The sequence below is a fragment of the Anomaloglossus baeobatrachus genome, chromosome 4 (genome assembly GCF_048569485.1).
Source record: "Anomaloglossus baeobatrachus isolate aAnoBae1 chromosome 4, aAnoBae1.hap1, whole genome shotgun sequence".
NCBI lineage: Eukaryota > Metazoa > Chordata > Amphibia > Anura > Aromobatidae > Anomaloglossus > Anomaloglossus baeobatrachus.
In genome coordinates, this window is record NC_134356.1 from 663,568,009 (window position 1) to 663,586,091 (window position 18,083).

The 18,083-nt window shown below is 47.5% G+C and overlaps 1 protein-coding gene across 5 annotated transcripts in view; it reads right to left on the bottom strand.

Moving 5' to 3' along the window:
• MAST1 (microtubule associated serine/threonine kinase 1) overlaps nucleotides 1-18,083 on the bottom strand; it is a 111,210-nt gene that overhangs the window by 25,031 nt on the left and 68,096 nt on the right. Inside the window, exons 1-14 of one of the 5 annotated variants that reach the window (XM_075346592.1) lie at nucleotides 16,809-17,205; nucleotides 15,947-16,038; nucleotides 13,307-13,382; nucleotides 13,130-13,208; nucleotides 11,533-11,693; nucleotides 9,257-9,332; nucleotides 7,020-7,229; nucleotides 6,752-6,853; nucleotides 4,308-4,437; nucleotides 4,165-4,229; nucleotides 3,568-3,650; nucleotides 1,699-1,907; nucleotides 1,381-1,519; nucleotides 887-1,019 (exon numbers count right to left, since the gene is read on the bottom strand). In XM_075346592.1, coding sequence (XP_075202707.1) covers nucleotides 887-1,019; nucleotides 1,381-1,519; nucleotides 1,699-1,907; nucleotides 3,568-3,650; nucleotides 4,165-4,229; nucleotides 4,308-4,437; nucleotides 6,752-6,853; nucleotides 7,020-7,229; nucleotides 9,257-9,332; nucleotides 11,533-11,693; nucleotides 13,130-13,208; nucleotides 13,307-13,382; nucleotides 15,947-16,038; nucleotides 16,809-16,828 — 1,575 coding nt within the window. In that variant the 5' untranslated portion in view covers nucleotides 16,829-17,205. Of the gene's footprint in view, nucleotides 1-886; nucleotides 1,020-1,380; nucleotides 1,520-1,698; nucleotides 1,908-3,567; nucleotides 3,651-4,164; nucleotides 4,230-4,307; nucleotides 4,438-6,751; nucleotides 6,854-7,019; nucleotides 7,230-9,256; nucleotides 9,333-11,532; nucleotides 11,694-13,129; nucleotides 13,212-13,306; nucleotides 13,383-15,946; nucleotides 16,039-16,599; nucleotides 16,727-16,808; nucleotides 17,206-18,083 lie in introns of those variants that run through there. The other 4 variants (XM_075346591.1, XM_075346590.1, XM_075346589.1 and 1 more) reach the window with 4 other exon arrangements.

Consider the following 18,083-nt stretch of genomic DNA (forward strand, 5'->3'; position numbering starts at 1 on the left):
ACATGGAGTCTGCTCCTCCCATCACAGGGTAACAGGAGGGAGGAGCTATGTGACATGGAGTCTGCCCCTCCCACCACAGGGTAATAGGAGGGAGGAGCTATGTGACATGGAGTCTGCTCCTCCCACCACAAGGTGACAGACATCAGGGAGGAGCTATGTGACCTGAAGTCTGCTCCTCCCATCACAGGGTGACAGGAGGGAGGAGCTATGTGACATGGAGTCTGCTCCTCCCACCACAGGGTGATAGGAGGGAGGGGCTATGGGACATGGAGTCTGCTCCTCCCACCACAGGGTGATAGGAGGGAGGAGCTATGTGACCTGAAGTCTGCTCCTCCCATCACAGGGTAACAGGAGGGAGGAGCTATGGGACATGGAGTCTGCCCCTCCCACCACAGGGTAATAGGAGGGAGGAGCTATGGGACATGGAGTCTGCTCCTCCCACAACAGGGTGACAGGAGGGAGGAGCTATGTGACATTGTATCTACTCCTCACAATTCATTTTGGCACAGAGAGGAGGGACGGGCCAAGTGACATGGAGTTAGCTCCTCCCACCACAGGGTGACACAGACGAGACAGAGGAGCTATGTGATATGGAATCTGCTCCACCCATAACAGGGTGACACACACAAGAGGGAGGAGCTATGTGACATGGCCATTGCTCCACCCATCATAGGATGACACAGACAATAGGGAGGAGCTCTCTGACATGGCCTTTGCTCCATCCACCAGAGGGTAGCACAGATTGGAGGGTGGAGCTATGTGACATGGAGTCATCTCCTCCCACCACAGGGTGATACAGACAACAGGGAGGAGCTATGTGACATGGCCCCTGCTCCATCCACCACATGGTGGCACACCGGAGGGGTTACACACGCAGCAGACTCACCTGTTTGTCCAGGAATTCTCTGGCTTCACTTTCCACGTGTCCTTCGTATAAATTAGTGGTGAGATTCATGAGCCCCATCTTAGACAGGCCGAAGTCTGTGAGCTTCACGTGTCCCATCGACGTTATTAACAGACTGATGATAAAAGAAGAAGGAGAGAGACATGACGGCACAGAGGATGAAGAGAAGACACCACAGAGCCGCCCATAACTGGAGGATGTCCGGATCCACGGGACGCACTATGGCTACCGACAACTGACAAGATGGTTGTCAGTCAGTTTGCCCTTAACGCTGGTTTCACACGTCCACATTTTCATGGTTCCAAAATGGGCCGGGCGCGGGTCTCCTGACCAGAACTCCCCATCCTATGTCTTATCATATACGCCTATGAGGCTGCTGAGTTGGGGTCAGCAGACCTGTGGGCCGGCCGGACATCATGAGGACATATGAAACCTACCTCATTCTTAGCAGTGTGTGTGAACACGGCCCTACTCACTTGTCAGGTTTCAGATCCCGGTGGACGATCCCATAGTTATGTAGGTACTCCAAGGCCAGGACGGTCTCAGCAAAGTATAAGCGCGCCATCTCCAGAGGGAGGGCGCCAATGTGTTTCAGGAGCGTGGCGCAGTCACCCCCTGCCGGGCACAAGATGGGGAGACGCGGAGTGAGAAACTGGAGGTAGAGGGGCAGCCCAAAGTGCAATATGTCAATAGGGATGGGAGAAGGGAAGGTGGTGAGTATCAGGGTGCGTCCCCTCCAGGTACCCCTCATCCCTCTATGGCCGCCCATCTATTGGCACCACTCTGTATCTCACCTTCCACATACTCCATCACCATGCAGAGGTGTCTCCGGGTCTGGAAGGAGCAGAACATGCTGACCACAAACGGGTTCTGTGCGAAGGTCAGGATGTCTCGCTCTACGAAGGCCTGGTGCACCTGGTTCCTCAGCAGCAGGTTCTGCTTGTTGATTTTTTTCATGGCGAATCGTTGTCGGGTCTCCCGGTGCCGGACCAGATACACTGCTCTGTTAGCGGAAAGACAGCGACCCAAAAGCCAGAGAATCACAGATCACAGACCTAAATATCATCCTGCCGCCATATCTACCCAAAAATGTGCTCTAGAAGTCGGCGTATAAATCAGGACTGCTGTGAAAACTACTTATGTCGATCAAAGAAAAAAATTCCAAACATTTCGAGATGTTTCACATCAGAAAACTAGCAAAAAGCTGCCTGCCTGTGTTATTCCAGAGCATTCAACTTTGATGTGGTCATAATTCAGCTGAGTAGAACTCACAAAGTGATGGATAAAAGAGTTATAAATGCTCTTGCCAGAGCTCACTGACAGATTCTCAGTTAACTCATTCTGCAGCCAGCAATAGGCAGTGCAACACAAATGTTTAGTAAAACAAAATATTTAGCACCAAATAAATGATTGTAAAGAGACCTGCAGGTATGGGGTCAATATGCGGGTTAATAGAGTTTCAATGTTGTTCTCACTGAAGGTTGGCTACCAGGAGAAAAAAAAACGTTATTCCTCTAAATAACCAAATGCTTTCAGTCATAGAGGTGCGGCTTCAGTCATCATTCAGTATACAGTAAGCCGTTTCTGTAAGCACACCGCCGACACTCTGACTGACAGCCAGCCCTGCACTGATGCGCTGCAGGGTGAGCTGTCAATCAAACAGCCAGGGCGTGAATATAGCTGTTGCACATAATGAGCTATGACTGAAACTTGGCAGATCCCAGGAGGAAAGACTGCGGATCCCAGGAGGAATGACTGAAAGCTGGCAGATCCCAGGAGGAATGACTGAAAGCAAGTGGATTCTAAGAGGAATGACTGAAAGCCGGCAGATCTCTGGAAAAATGACTGAAAGCTGTCAGATCCCCGGAGGAATGACTGAAAGCTGGCGGATCACAGGAGGAATGACTAAAAGCTGGCGAATCCCAGGAGGAATGACTGAAAACTGGCAGATCCCAAGAGGAATGACTGAAAGCTGGCAGATCTATGGAAAAATGACTGAAAGCTGGCAGATCCCAGGAGGAATGACTGAAAGCTGACGGATCCCAGGAGGAATGACTGAAAACTGGCAGATCCCAGGAGGCATGACTTAAAGTCGGCAGATCCCAGGAGAAATGACAGAAAGCCGGTGGATCTCAGGAGTAATGAATGAAAGCCGGTGGATCCCAGGAAAAATGACTGAAAATGGGCAGATCCCAGAAGGAATGACTGAAAGCTGGCAGATCCATGGAAAAATGACTGAAAGCCGGCAGATACCAGGAGGAATGAAATTCATTTTCTCCCAATTGTAATGATTGACCCTATATCTGCAGGTTAATGGGAACATGACATTAAAACTATTTCCAAATTTGGACAAACTCGATAATATAAAATCCATAGAACTATCCCAGCGTTTTTCTTTCTTTTACCAGTAAGGTGTGTAGGCCTAGGATCAGTTATATGGCAGGCTCTGTGTCCCGCCTGCGAGGAGGCAGCTCTTTCCCCCCTCTCTCAGCAGGAAGTCTCAGCAGTCGGCTATTCAGCTGCTGCAGTCAATGTGAGACTGGTATATCTGTCTGTGTGTCTCACAAACGGACCTAACTTTCTGTGTTCTCTATTTTCGCCCTCCCACCCCACCCACGCCACCCCTGGACTGTGCTATGTTGGGTAATTTCTGATCCACTCACCCGTAGGCACCATTGCTGATAAGTTTAATGTTTTCAAAATCGCTCTCCTCAGGGGGTCTGATTGGCTTAGTGGCGCCTTTTCCCTAAATAAGTAAGAAAGTCGGTGCGTTAAACATGCTTTTTGGAGGTAGGGAATAAAAATATTTTTTTCCAATTAAGTTTCTATAACAATTGTTCACCTTTTGTCTTTTGCATGGTCTTTTTTTATCTGCACATTACGGGCTGCAGAATGAAGAAACTGAGACTCTGTCAGTGAGTTTCGGGAGTCTGTAACTCTTTTACCAGTTTTCTTCTAAGCTCCTCTCAGCCAGCTTATACCTGCATCACTGTTTCTATAAACCGGTTGCGAGGAGCTCAGCAAAATACAGATAAATGAGATATAAACTCCCCAAGCTCACTGAGCGTTCCTAAGTTAACTCATTCTGCAACCAGCAATGACCATGGAAGGAAAAAAAGAATGTAAAAGCAAAAGGAGCCCAATTTTTTACCGAAACTCAATTGCAAAATCTGTTTTTAGTCCAAAATACACGCATCAAAGCAAAAAACCTATCTATGTCTTATAAGGATGCATGGACGGAGCCGGACATGGCCTCTTACCTCTCCAGTATCTTCGCTCTCTGGTGTGTGTGTTTCCAAGGTAAGAGGTTCTTCAGCAGCTACCTCTGTAGAAGAATTCGGCTTTGGTTATAGGGTAAACTGCGTAGGTTGTAACAGTAATGGGGTCTGTGATGGGACCTTACCTGGGAAGGGGTCTCTTGTGAGTCCCAGCTGTCGCAGGATGTATTGGGGTATGTCCGTCTTGAGGTTTCCTTCCTTCACCTGGTCCTCGGCTGCTTCCAATAAGTGATAAAACTCCTCAGGATTAAACTCCTGTTAATGAAAAAATTATATGTCTTTCTGTATGAGTGGGCGGAGAATCAGGACTCACAGGCTTTCTGTATGAGTGGGTGGAGAATCAGGACTCACAGGCTTTCTGTATGAGTGGGTGGAGAATCAGGACTCACAGGCTTTCTGTATGAGTGGGTGGAGAATCAGGACTCACAGGCTTTCTGTATGAGTGGGTGGAGAATCAGGACTCACAGGCTTTCTGTATGAGTGGGTGGAGAATCAGGACTCAAGGCTTTCTGTATGAGTGGGCGGGGAATCAGGCCTCACAGGCTTTCTGTATGAGTGGGCGGGGAATCAGGACTCACAGGCTTTCTGTATGAGTGGGTGGGGAATCAGGTCTCACAGGCTTTCTATATCAGTGGGTGGAGAATCAGGACTCAAGGCTTCCTGTATGAGTGGGTGGGGAATCAGGACTCACAGGCTTTCTGTATGAGTGGGCGGGGAATCAGGACTCACAGGCTTTCTATATCAGTGGGTGGGGAATCAGGTCTCACAGGCTTTCTATATCAGTGGGTGGGGAATCAGGACTCACAGGCTTTCTATATCAGTGGGTGGGGAATCAGGACTCACAGGCTTTTTGTATCAGTAGGTGGGGAATCAGGTCTCACAGGCTTTCTATATCAGTGGGTGGGGAATCAGGACTCACAGGCTTTCTATATCAGTGGGTGGGGAATCAGGTCTCACAGGCTTTTTGTATCAGTAGGTGGGGAATCAGGACTCACAGGCTTTCTATATCAGTGGGTGGGGAATCAGGTCTCACAGGCTTTTTGTATCAGTAGGTGGGGAATCAGGACTCACAGGCTTTCTATATCAGTGGGTGGGGAATCAGGTCTCACAGGCTTTCTGTATGAGTGGGTGGAGAATCAGGACTCACAGGCTTTCTATATCAGTGGGTGGGGAATCAGGACTCACAGGCTTTCTATATCAGTAGGTGGGGAATCAGGACTCACAGGCTTTTTGTATGAGTGGGTGGGGAATCAGGACTCACAGGCTTTCTATATCAGTGGGTGGGGAATCAGGACTCACAGGCTTTCTGTATGAGTGGGTGGGGAATCAAGACTCACAGGCTTTCTATATCAGTGGGTGGGGAATCAGGACTCACAGGCTTTCTGTATGAGTGGGTGGGGAATCAGGACTCACAGGCTTTCTATATCAGTGGGTGGGGAATCAGGACTCACAGGCTTTCTATATCAGTGGGTGGGGAATCAGGACTCACAGGCTTTTTGTATCAGTGGGTGGGGAATCAGGACTCACAGGCTTTCTGTATGAGTGGGTGAGGAATCAGGACTCACAGGCTTTCTGTATGAGTGGGTGGGGAATCAGGACTCACAGGCTTTCTATATCAGTGGGTGGGGAATCAGGACTCACAGGCTTTTTGTATCAGTGGGTGGGGAATCAGGACTCACAGGCTTTTTGTATCAGTGGGTGGGGAATCAGGACTCACAGGCTTTCTGTATGAGTGTCGGGTAATCAAGACTCACAGGTTCTCTGTATGAGTGGGAAATCAGGACTCAGGATTTCTGTATGAGTGGGTAGGAAATCAGGACTCACAGGCTTTCTGTATGGGTGGGTAGAGAATCAGGACTTACAGGCTTTCTGTATGAGTGGGTGGAGAATCAGGACTCACAGGCTTTCTGTATGGGTGGGTAGAGAATCAGGACTTACAGGTTTTCTGTATGAGTGTGCGGAGAATCAGGACTCACAGGCTTTCTATATCAGTGGGTGGGGAATCAGGACTCACAGGCTTTGTGTATGAGTGGGCGGGGAATCAGGACTCACAGGCTTTCTATATCAGTGGGTGGGAAGTCAGGACTCACAGGCTTTCTTTATCAATGGGTGGGAAATCAGGACTCACAGGCTTTCTGTATCAGTGGATGGGGAATCAGGACTCACAGGCTTTGTGTATGAGTGGGCGGGGAATCAGGACTCACAGGCTTTCTATATCAGTGGGTGGGGAATCAGGACTCACAGGCTTTCTGTATCAGTGGGTGGAGAAACAGGACTCACAGGCTTTCTGTATCAGTGGGTGGGGAATCAGGACTCACAGGCTTTGTGTATGAGTGGGTGGGGAATCAGGAGTCACAGGCTTTCTGTATCAGTGGGTGGAGAAACAGGACTCACAGGCTTTCTGTATCAGTGGGTGGGGAATCAGGACTCACAGGCTTTCTGTATGAGTGGGTGGGGAATCAGGAGTCACAGACTTTCTGTATGAGTGGGTGGGGAATCAGGACTCACAGGGAAACCTCCGTTCACGGTCTGTAATATTATCTGACAACACACATGATGATTGACGCACCAAACATTCCAGGAGACGGGCCGGCCGCGAGATGATAATAAGCAGGTTCTTCATCAGCTGGGCGATAAAGGCCACCTCTGATCCCTCGGAGCGTTCCACCACCTGCGGAGCACAGAGGAGGTTATTCACTGGTCTATATCCCACCGTCATGTCCCTTCTCCTGTGGATTACTGCATGCTGCTTTACTGCACAGTGTGAACTGTGTGCAGTGATATGAGATAGCAGAATCCCCCCATATTGATCCCCCCACCATTCCTCTGCCCCTTACGTCCTGCAGCAGCTTGTCCAGGTTATCCTGCAGCTGGTAGAAGTAGGGACTGGTGATCATCCCCTCGGTGCTCCGGGTCAGGCAGTCTCTCGCCAGCTCCACAATCTGGTGGTGGATAAAGTTCAGGACGCCATCGGCCAAAGGCAGGACGTTTTCGGGAGAGAAATTGGAGATAAATACTCGGAGCCGGTCCTCCATTTGAGCTGTGGCCTGGGAAGAAGAAATAATTACTTTATTTATTTTATGTTTTTTTTTTGTTTTTTTTATTTAAGAGGATTTTTACATAAAAAAAAAAAAAATTGCAGCTGCAGTACCACTCACAGCCACTATACAGTGGATGGCGCTGCAACACCTCTAATAAGCTGAGGGTGGGGGAGAGGGTCAGCAATTGGACCGAACTGATCTTAAAAAAGACAGAAATCCCTCCTGCAAGCATCAGCAATATAAATAAGATAAAAAATCTGTACTTTCTTTACTGTTTTAATTTGTATTGCTGCCTGGAAACCATCAGAAAGCAGGTTTGCTGCTAATAATGTCTGCGCGTGTTCAAACTGTGTTCTGTGATCTATGCAAAGGTTCTTGTACAGGGAAAAGGAGGAGGTGAGCTGTGACATCACCTATTGTAAACGGTGGATACTAAGTTATCTATTGTATATAGCTGTGTTATCAGTAATTGCAGAAAGAGGAGGAGGTGAGCTGTGACATCACCTATTGTGGCTCCTGTGTTATCTACTGTATATAGAGGAGTTATTAGTCTTTGTACAGGAGGAGGAGGTGAGCTGTGATATCACCTACTGTGAATAATGGATCCTGTGTTATCTACTGTATATAGAAGTGTTATTAGCCATTGTACAGGAGGGGGAGGAGGTGAGTTGTGATATTATCTATTGTGAATGGTGGATCCTATATTATCTACTGTACATAGAGGTGTTATCAGTCTTTGTACATGAGGAGGTGAGCTGTGATATTACCTATTGTGAATGGTGGATCCTGTGTTATCTACTGTAGATAGAGATGTTACCAGTCATTTCACAGGAGGGGAGTTGTGACATCAACCATTGTGAATGTGTATCCTGTGTTGACAGTCATTGTACAGGAAGGGGAGGAGGTGAACTGTGACATCTCATATTGTGAATGGTGGATCCTGTGTTATCTACTGTATATAAAGGTGTTATCAGTCATTTTACAGGAGGAGGTGAGCTGTGACATCTATTCTGAATAGAGGATCCTGTGTTATCTACTGTATATAGTGGTGTTATCATTCATTGTACAGGAGAGGGAGGAGGTGGTGAGCTGTGACTTCACCTATTGTAAATAATGGATCCTGTGTTATCTACTGTATATAGAGGATTTATCAGTCATTGTACAGGAGGAGGAGGTGAGCTGTGATATCACCTATTGTGAATGGTGGATCCTGTGTTATCTACTGTATATAGAGGTGTTATCAGTCATTGTACAGGAGGGGGGGGTGAGCTGTGACATCACCTATTGTGAATGGTGGATCCTGTGTTATCTACTGTATATAGAGGATTTATCAGTCATAGTACAGAATGAGGAGGAGGTGAGCTGTGACATCACCTATTGTGAATGATGGAACCTGTGTTATCTACTGTATACAGGGTTATCAGTCATTGTATGGGGGGAGGTGAGCTGTGACATCACCTATTGTGAATGTGGATCCTGTTTTATCTACTGTATATAGAAGTGTTATCAGTCATTGTACAAGAGGGGGAGGAGGTAAGCTGTAACATCCCTTATTGTGAATAGTGGATCATTTGTTATCTACTGTATATAGAGATGTTATCAGTATTATACAGGAAGGGGAGAAGGCTGACATCAACTATTGGAAATGTGGGATCCTGTGTTATCTACTGTAATTTAGAGGTGTTATCAGTCATTGTACAAGAGGGAGAGGAGGTGAGCTGTGATATCGCCAATTGTGACTGGTGGATCCTTTGTTATCTAATGTATATAGAGGTGTTATCAGTATTATAGAGGAAGAGGAGGAGGTGAGTTGTGATATCACTTATTGTAAACAAATTACCAAAAATTCTTTCAAAAATGTGGTAAATGTAAAACTTTCCAAGTACGGTTCAATTTCTGATGACACGCTCCTTTCTTCTTTGCATGTGGCGCCTTTATTACACCGGCTTCCTGAATTAGCCGGAGTGCCTCTTTAGCCACAGTAACATGTTAAGGTGATGATTACTCGCCGGTACGGGGCGCTCCATCCTTACCTTTGGGAACCTCTCTTTATACACATGGTTCATCATCACAATTTCATTATCGTAAGAGGAAGGTGATCGTCCGGGGCTGAGGATAGAAAACGGTACTCTGTCACTGTGGTGTATAACATAGAGACAAACACACAATGTTACAGCCAGCGCCTCCACAGTGGCTTCTGGGCCTCGTTCTGGGTCTGAGTACCCCCATGGTGCTCCGGTTTCCAGTCAGTTCCCCAGTTCGGTACCAGCGGGCCACTACCCTGTCCCGGTCCCTTATGGTTCCACCTGGCCGTCTTCCCAGCTCCTGCAGGATAAGGCCACCGCGACTGGTAAATAGGACTGCGTCACTTATTAACCCCTTCTCGACCGGCGATTTTCCATTTTTGCTCCCTTCCTTCCGAGAGCCGTAACTTTTTTTACTTTTCCGTCAATCTTGCCATATGAGGGCTTGTTTTTTTGCGGGACGAGTTGTACTTTTCAATGTAACCATACGTTTTACCATATAGTGTACTGGAAAATGGGAAACAAAATCCAAGTGCGGAAAAATGTCCAAAAAAACGTGACTGCACGATAGTTTTTGGGTTATTTTATTCACCGTGTTCACTATATGGTAAAACTGATGTGTGGGTATGATGCCCCAGGTCAGTACGAGTTCGTAGACACCAAACATGTATAGGTTTACTTTTATCTAAGGGGTTAAAAAACTTCAGAAATTTGTCCAAAAAAAGTGGCGCACTTTGTGCCATTTTCCACTTTTTGCGCTTATTTTTCCGTCTCAAATTGACGTTTTTCATTATATCATTTTTGCGCAGATGCGCCATTTTGAGCGCCAAAATTTACGAGGATCAAAAACCGTAATTTTGGCGTTTGGATTTTTTTTTCCGCTACGCCGTTTACCGATCAGATTAATTGATTTTATATTTTGATAGATCGGGCATTTCTGAACGCGGTGATACCAAATGTGTGTATTTTTTTTAACCGTTTAATTTTCAATGGGGTGAATGGGGGGTGATTAGAACTTTTTGGGTTTTTTTTATTTTTTTACATTTTTTAAAACTTTTTTTTACTTTTTTTTTTTTAAATTTTATTTTACTAGTCCCCCTAGGGAGCTATAAGGATCAGCAGTCTGATCGCTCATTCATTTCTCCTGATTAGAGCAGCATCGCTCTAATCAGCAGAAATGTTCCGCTCTTGTTACAGCCACTGCTCTGTCGGCTGCAACAGGAAATTCGTCATGATACAAGAGTCATTACATGACCCTGTGCTACCATGGCATCCCTCGGCTCCCCGTGATTGCATCCGATGGTGATGGGTAAAGACATGCTCCCCGTTGTGGCACTTTAAATCGTGAGGTCACATTTTGACAGCGCAATTTAAGGGGTTAACAGGCTCGGGTGGATCGCGGATCCATCTGCGCCTGCGAGGCACACATGTCTGCTGTACAAATCAGCAGACATGTGCGGGAATCACTATCGGCTCACTGCAGCAGCCAGTGGTGATCACCCCTTCGTGATTTAGGAAGTACCGTTACGTCCTCGGTAGTGAAAAGGTTAAATTGGCTGTCCCATAGACATATGGTTTGATTGGTGGAAACCCTGACAATAATGAGAATAGTGTCCAAAAGTCTTGTGCATGAATGAAGTGCTAGTGAGCACGTGCGACCACTGCTCTACTTCCTGTCTGGTCGCACATGCTCTCTACTGCTCCACTGTTCTACTTCCTGTCTGATCGCACATGCTCACTACTGCTCCACTGCTCTACTTCCTGTCTGGTCGCACATGCTCACTACTGCTCCACTACTCTACTTCCTGTCTGGTCGCACATGCTCACTACTGCTCCACTACTCTACTTCCTGTCTGGTCGCACATGCTCAGTGCTGCTCCACTGCTCTACTTCCTGTCTGGTCGCACATGCTCACTACTGCTCCACTACTCTACTTCCTGTCTGGTCGCACATGCTCAGTGCTGCTCCACTGCTCTACTTCCTGTCTGGTCGCACATGCTCACTACTGCTCCACTACTCTAATTCCTGTCTGGTCGCACATGCTCAGTGCTGCTCCACTGCTCTACTTCCTGTCTGGTCGCACATGCTCACTACTGCTCCACTACTCTACTTCCTGTCTGGTCGCACATGCTCAGTGCTGCTCCACTGTTTCTGTTAGGTTGTAGATATAATCTGGAGTCTTTTTAAATACCAGTTAGATTGCTTTGGCTACTAATGGTGACCACCACCCCGATCACTAACACGCTGGAGTCCTGACCAATATGGAGCACAGGAAGTGGACTGACCTTAGACTTCGAGACCGTGGTCTGACTGCTGGTGACCGCCGACCGCAGTCATCATCGGGGATACTCTCCGTACTGCCAAAATGCTTGGAAAGAAAGTGGAGCTCGTCCAAGGTGGGCTGGAATGGTAACTGGTGAAGACGTTCCTGAGAAGAGGAGGACGACTGCGGGAAGGAGAGACCGCGGGAACCCACCGAGGAAGACAAAGAACGTGGGTTACAGAAGAAAGGGAAATGAGGAAATAGAGGACAAAAGTGATGGGAAGATGTGACTTAGGCTAAGTTCACATTTCCGCTAAAATGTATCAGTCACAATCCGCTGCTCTTGTAAACAACGGAATCCGTTTAGTGGATTCCGTTGCTCCCATAGACTTGTATGAGCAGCGGATTGTGACTGATGATGCTGCGTTGCACCCTCCGCCCGACTGATCAGTCGTGGAACGACTGACCGCCGGGCGGGAGGAACGCAGCATGTAACGTTTTTTGAGCAGCGAGATCCGTCGGATTTCGCTGCGCATGCTCTCTGGCTCCCTGCACACGTCACCAGCTATGGTTGGTTACCCGATATTTACCCTGGTTACGGTTCAAGGAGCCAGCGCTAAGCGGTGTAGGCCCGTAACCAAGGTAAATATCGGGTAGCCAAGGTAAATATCGGGTGCTTTGCTACCCGATATTTAGTCTGGTTACGTGTGCAGGGAGGCCGACACTTCCCCGCTCGGCCCCGCCCCCTCCCGCACTCCGCACATGTGTGTACACACACACACACACACTGCCATTGACACCCTCGTCTGGCCCCGCCCCCCACTCAGCTCCGCCCCCTCCCGCACTCCGCATGTGCACACACATACATACATACATGCACACACACACACACACACACACACTCACTCACAGATACACTCACCTGTCCCCAGCCATGCAGACAAGCACTGCCATTGACACCCTCGTCTGGCCCCGCCCCCCACTCGGCTCCGCCCCCTCCCGCACTCCGCATGTGCACACACATACATACATACATACATGCACACACACACACACACACACTCACTCACAGATACACTCACCTGTCCCCAGCCATGCAGACCGCAGCACTGCCACTGACATCCTCAGCGCCTGGCCCCGCCCCCCGCTCGGCTCCGCCCCCTCTCGCATTCAGCATGTGTATACACACACACACACACACACACACACACACACACACCTGTCCTGCAGTCCCTGCGGCACTGACGTCCTCAGTGCCACGGCCCCGCTCAGCTCCCCCCCCCCCGAACTCTGCCCCCCCCCGCACACAACGGAATCCGTCAAAGAATTCTGTTCTTTGTCATCCGTTGTACAGCGTTAAACAGCGCATCAGTCACATGCGTCAAGCGACGCATGTGACTGATACAAAACAACGGAAATGTGAACTTAGCCTTACAGAGGTGTCCACTCTACTCAACCCATGAAGGAAAGTTCACACATCCCCCGGACGGCACCATCCCCACCGGGACACACAGTGGGCAGTTTACGGCACCGGTCCGGGAGGTGAGTACTACTAGACAGCGTAGATACACAAATACTATGCTTTAAAGTGTAACTCTACCTCCGAGCCCCCGACTCACCGATACGGTGGAGCTCGGAGTATTCGTCCCATACCCGGATGATGGAAGGGAAGCCAGAGACCAGCGGCGGCCATCTGTCCTGCTGAGAGGAGAAGCAATAAGCAAAACACGGAAAAGGCTTCCATCAGGGCACAACCCCCCCCCCCCCCCCATCTATTACTGTGAACCCCCCGTTACCTGCGTGAAGATGCAAAAGAGAAGTGAGCGGCTGCACTCGGGGAGAAGTTCCTCGGACTGTCCATAGGGCTGCCCCCTGAAATCAGACAGGACACAGGGTCAGACATGGTGGCACAACATCACGTGATGGAGCCGATAAACGCCGAGGTACACCGACATGTACAGAATGTGGCCAGGAAAGAAAAACACCCCAATATTTACTTCATACTCCCCCAATCAATCACTTCATATAACCGTCCACAAGCGTTTCATTGCATTCACATGTGGACGGATAGTTAGCTCTGACACTGATGCCCCCAGAGCTACAGGACAGCTGGAATTTCTTTGGATCTTGATTGGGGCTTTTCCATCGTCCAGACTATCCTGTGATGCAACCTTTCATCCATTATTCTCTGCCGGCCACATCCAGGGAGATGAGCTACAGTGAAATGGGTTGTAAACTTCTTCATTATGTTACGCACCATGGGCAAAGGAACATCAAGATCTCTGGAGATGGACTTGTAATCTTGAGATTGTTGATATTTTTAAACATTTTTGGTTCTCACGTCCTCAGACAGTTCTCCTCCTTTTTCTGTTCTCCATGCTTAGTGTGGCACACACAGACACCCAATGCAACGATTCAGCCAACTTCTCCCCTATTTATCTGGTTTCAGGTGTGATTTTCATATTGCCCACATCTGTTACTTGCAAGAGGTGAGTCTGAATGGGCATCACATGCTTGAAACAAAGTTGTTTACCCACAATTTTTGAAAGTGACAACAATTTTGACTGCACAAATTGGTTTGTGTGAAATTCTGCCCAATTTGCCTTTATTTACTCAATTTTTTTTGTGTTGTTCCAATACACACAAAGGAAATAAACATGTGTAATTGTAATAGTTTTCTGGGAGAAATACTTCATTTTCCGGAACAATTTGAATGGTGCCAACACTTGTAATTATCTATAGCAGATGCCCAGGTTATACCGGCTGTGCATATATAATTATATACAGGAGATGCCCAGGTTATACCAGCTGTACATATATTATTATATACAGGAGATGCCCAGGTTATACCAGCTGTGCATATATAATTATATACAGGAGATGCCCAGGTTATACCAGCTGTGCATATATAATTATATACAGGAGATGCCCAGGTTATACCAGCTGTACATATATAATTATATACAGGAGATGCCCAGGTTATACCAGCTGTACATATATAATTATATACAGGAGATGCCCAGGTTATACCAGCTGTACATATATAATTATATACAGGAGATGCCCAGGTTATACCAGCTGTACATATATAATTATATACAGGAGATGCCCAGGTTATACCAGCTGTACATATATAATTATATACAGGAGATGCCCAGGTTATACCAGCTGTACATATATAATTATATACAGGAGATGCCAGGTTATACCAGCTGTACATATATAATTATATACAGGAGATGCCCAGGTTATACCAGCTGTGCATATATAATTATATAAAGGAGATGCCAGGTTATACCAGCTGTACATATATAATTATATACAGGAGATGCCCAGGTTATACCAGCTGTACATATATAATTATATACAGGAGATGCCCAGGTTATACCAGCTGTACATATATAATTATATACAGGAGATGCTCAGGTTATACCGGCTGTACATATATAATTATATACAGGAGATGCCCAGGTTATACCAGCTGTACATATATAATTATATACAGGAGATGCCCAGGTTATACCAGCTGTACATATATAATTATATACAGGAGATGCCCAGGTTATACCGGCTGTACATATATAATTATATACAGGAGATGCCCAGGTTATACCAGCTGTACATATATAATTATATACAGGAGATGCCCAGGTTATACCAGCTGTGCATATATAATTATATAAAGGAGATGCCCAGGTTATAGCAGCTGTACATATATAATTATATACAGGAGATGTCCAGGTTATAGCAGCTGTACATATATAATTATATACAGGAGATGCCCAGGTTATACCAGCTGTACATATATAATTATATACAGGATATGCCCAGGTTATAGCAGCTGTACATATATAATTATATACAGGAGATGCCCAGGTTATAGCAGCTGTGCATATATAATTATATACAGGAGATGCCCAGGTTATACCAGCTGTACATATATAATTATATACAGGAGATACCCAGGTTATACCAGCTGTACATATATAATTATATACAGGAGATACCCAGGTTATACCAGCTGTACATATATAATTAAATACAGGAGATGCCCAGGTTATACCAGCTGCACATATATAATTATATACAGGAGATACCCAGGTTATAGCAGCTGTACATATATAATTATATACAGGAGATGCCCAGGTTATACCAGCTGTACATATATAATTATATACAGGATATGCCCAGGTTATAGCAGCTGTACATATATAATTATATACAGGAGATGCCCAGGTTATAGCAGCTGTACATATATATTATATACAGGAGATGCCCAGGTTATAGCAGCTGTACATATATAATTATATACAGGAGATGCCCAGGTTATAGCAGCTGTGCATACTGTATATAATTATACCCAGGTTATATCAGCTGTACATACATAATCATACCCAGGTTATACCGGCACGGTTGCCGCCCATATGACCACTTACCGATGTGCCCGGGCAGGGGGGAGTGCGGTCGGGGGAGGGTGGGAGAGCTGCTGCTTGTCAGGATTAAACTTTTCCGGTTGCTGCTCCTACAACTGCAGAAGATATGGGGTTAGCGCTGCTGTATACTGCTCCTGTACGCACAGTAATATGCGCCATATACCAGCAGAGGAACAAAGGGCCGGGAGCGTGTGACTGACACCGGCGCTGGGAGATGAGCGCAGACAGTCTGGGATGTAAGACGAGACGTCTCAGCTGGCAGCGCCGAGGCTCAGCGTGACACCCCAGGGGAGAGCCCGGCCATGCTCACGCTCCCACATACATGTAGTATGGCAGGCACACACACAACCGCAGACAGCCATGAATAATACATGACCCGCCGGCTGCTGCCCTACACTGCTATACCGAGCGTCAGCTCTTCTGACCTCCATCACATAGGATCCCCCTGCGCTGGATCTTGTCTGGATCCCCCGATACGTCCGACCCTCTATTACCTGGAATTACACCCAACGCGTTTTGATCCAGCACATTCATTGGTGAATCTGGACGGATCGTATGTGCACTGTTTGGCGGTATATACCATGGCCTAATGTAAAGTGTGCGTTCTGAGGGGACAGTTTTTCGCATTAATGATATAAGGGCTTAGAGTTCATTACCTAAGTGTAAGCTCTTCAGCCAAGCACCGTTTCCTTCTCATGGATCAGTAGATTATTGTCGCATAGTTGCGGTATATAACATGCAGGTATGAGGCCACATGCACATAGATCACCTGTATAATCCCCGGTATGGGGCGTAATGGCGGACATTACACAGCCCATATGGGAGATGTTACCCCCTTGCTCTCCCGCGCCCTCGCCCGGATTACCTCTTGGTTCGTCTAAACATGGCGGAGGTGGGTGACCTCGTCCAGGTGAGTGTCACAGCTGGAGGGGGGATGGGGGACGGTGATCAGAGGCAGATTAGGAGGGACATGATGGGGTGAGACAGAAGGGAGGGAGAGCTTACCAAAGAAGGTGGGAAAAGGATCAATAGAGGTGCGGGGATAAGGCGAGGGGACGAGAGCGCGGGAGAGAGAATGGCTGCAGCGGTGAGGATGGGAGCAAGCCGCAGAGGAGAGCCGCGAAGGTGATCAGGTGGAGGATGGGATTAGATCCTCAGGAAACGGATAATAAGGAGGATAGAGGAGGAGGGGGGAGATCCGGAGAGGAGACACTGCAGAGGGGAGAACGAGGGATGGAGGGAGAGAGGGATGACAAGGATATGCTCAGGAACCAGCAGAGAGCAGAGGATGGGAGGGAGGGGAGCGACGGGAAGATGGAGAGGTGTGCGTCTGCAGATGTGCGCTGTGCTGCCACTGTGTGCACAACCGAGAATATGTACTGCTGTGTGCACGACCTAGAACATGTACTGCTGTGTGCACGACCGAGAATATGTACTGCTGTGTGCACGACCTAGAACATGTACTGCTGTGTGCACGACCGAGAATATGTACTGCTGTGTGCATGACCGAGAATATGTACTGCTGTGTGCACGACCGAGAATATGTACTGCTGTGTGCACGACCTACAACATGTACTGCTGTGTGCACGACCGAGAATATGTACTGCTGTGTGCACGACCTAGAACATGTACTGCTGTGTGCACGACCGAGAATATGTACTGCTGTGTGCACGACTGAAAATATGTACTGCTGTGTGCACGACCGAGAATATGTACTACTGTGTGCACGACCGAGAATATGTACTGCTGTGTGCACTGTACTGCCACTGTGTGCACGACCGAGAATATGTACTGCTGTGTGCACGACCAAGAATATGTACTGCTGTGTGCACGACCTACAACATGTACTGCTGTGTGCACGACCGAGAATATGTACTGCTGTGTGCACGACCTAGAATATCTACTGCTGTGTGCACAACCTAGAACATGTACTGCTGTGTGCACGACCGAGAATATGTACTGCTGTGTGCACTGTACTGCCACTGTGTGCACGACCTACAACATGTACTGTTGTGTGCACGACCTAGAACATGTACTGCTGTGTGCACGACCTAGAACATGTACTGCTGTGTGCACGACCTAGAATATGTACTGCTGCGTGCACGACCTAGAATATGTACTGCTGTGTGCACGACCTAGA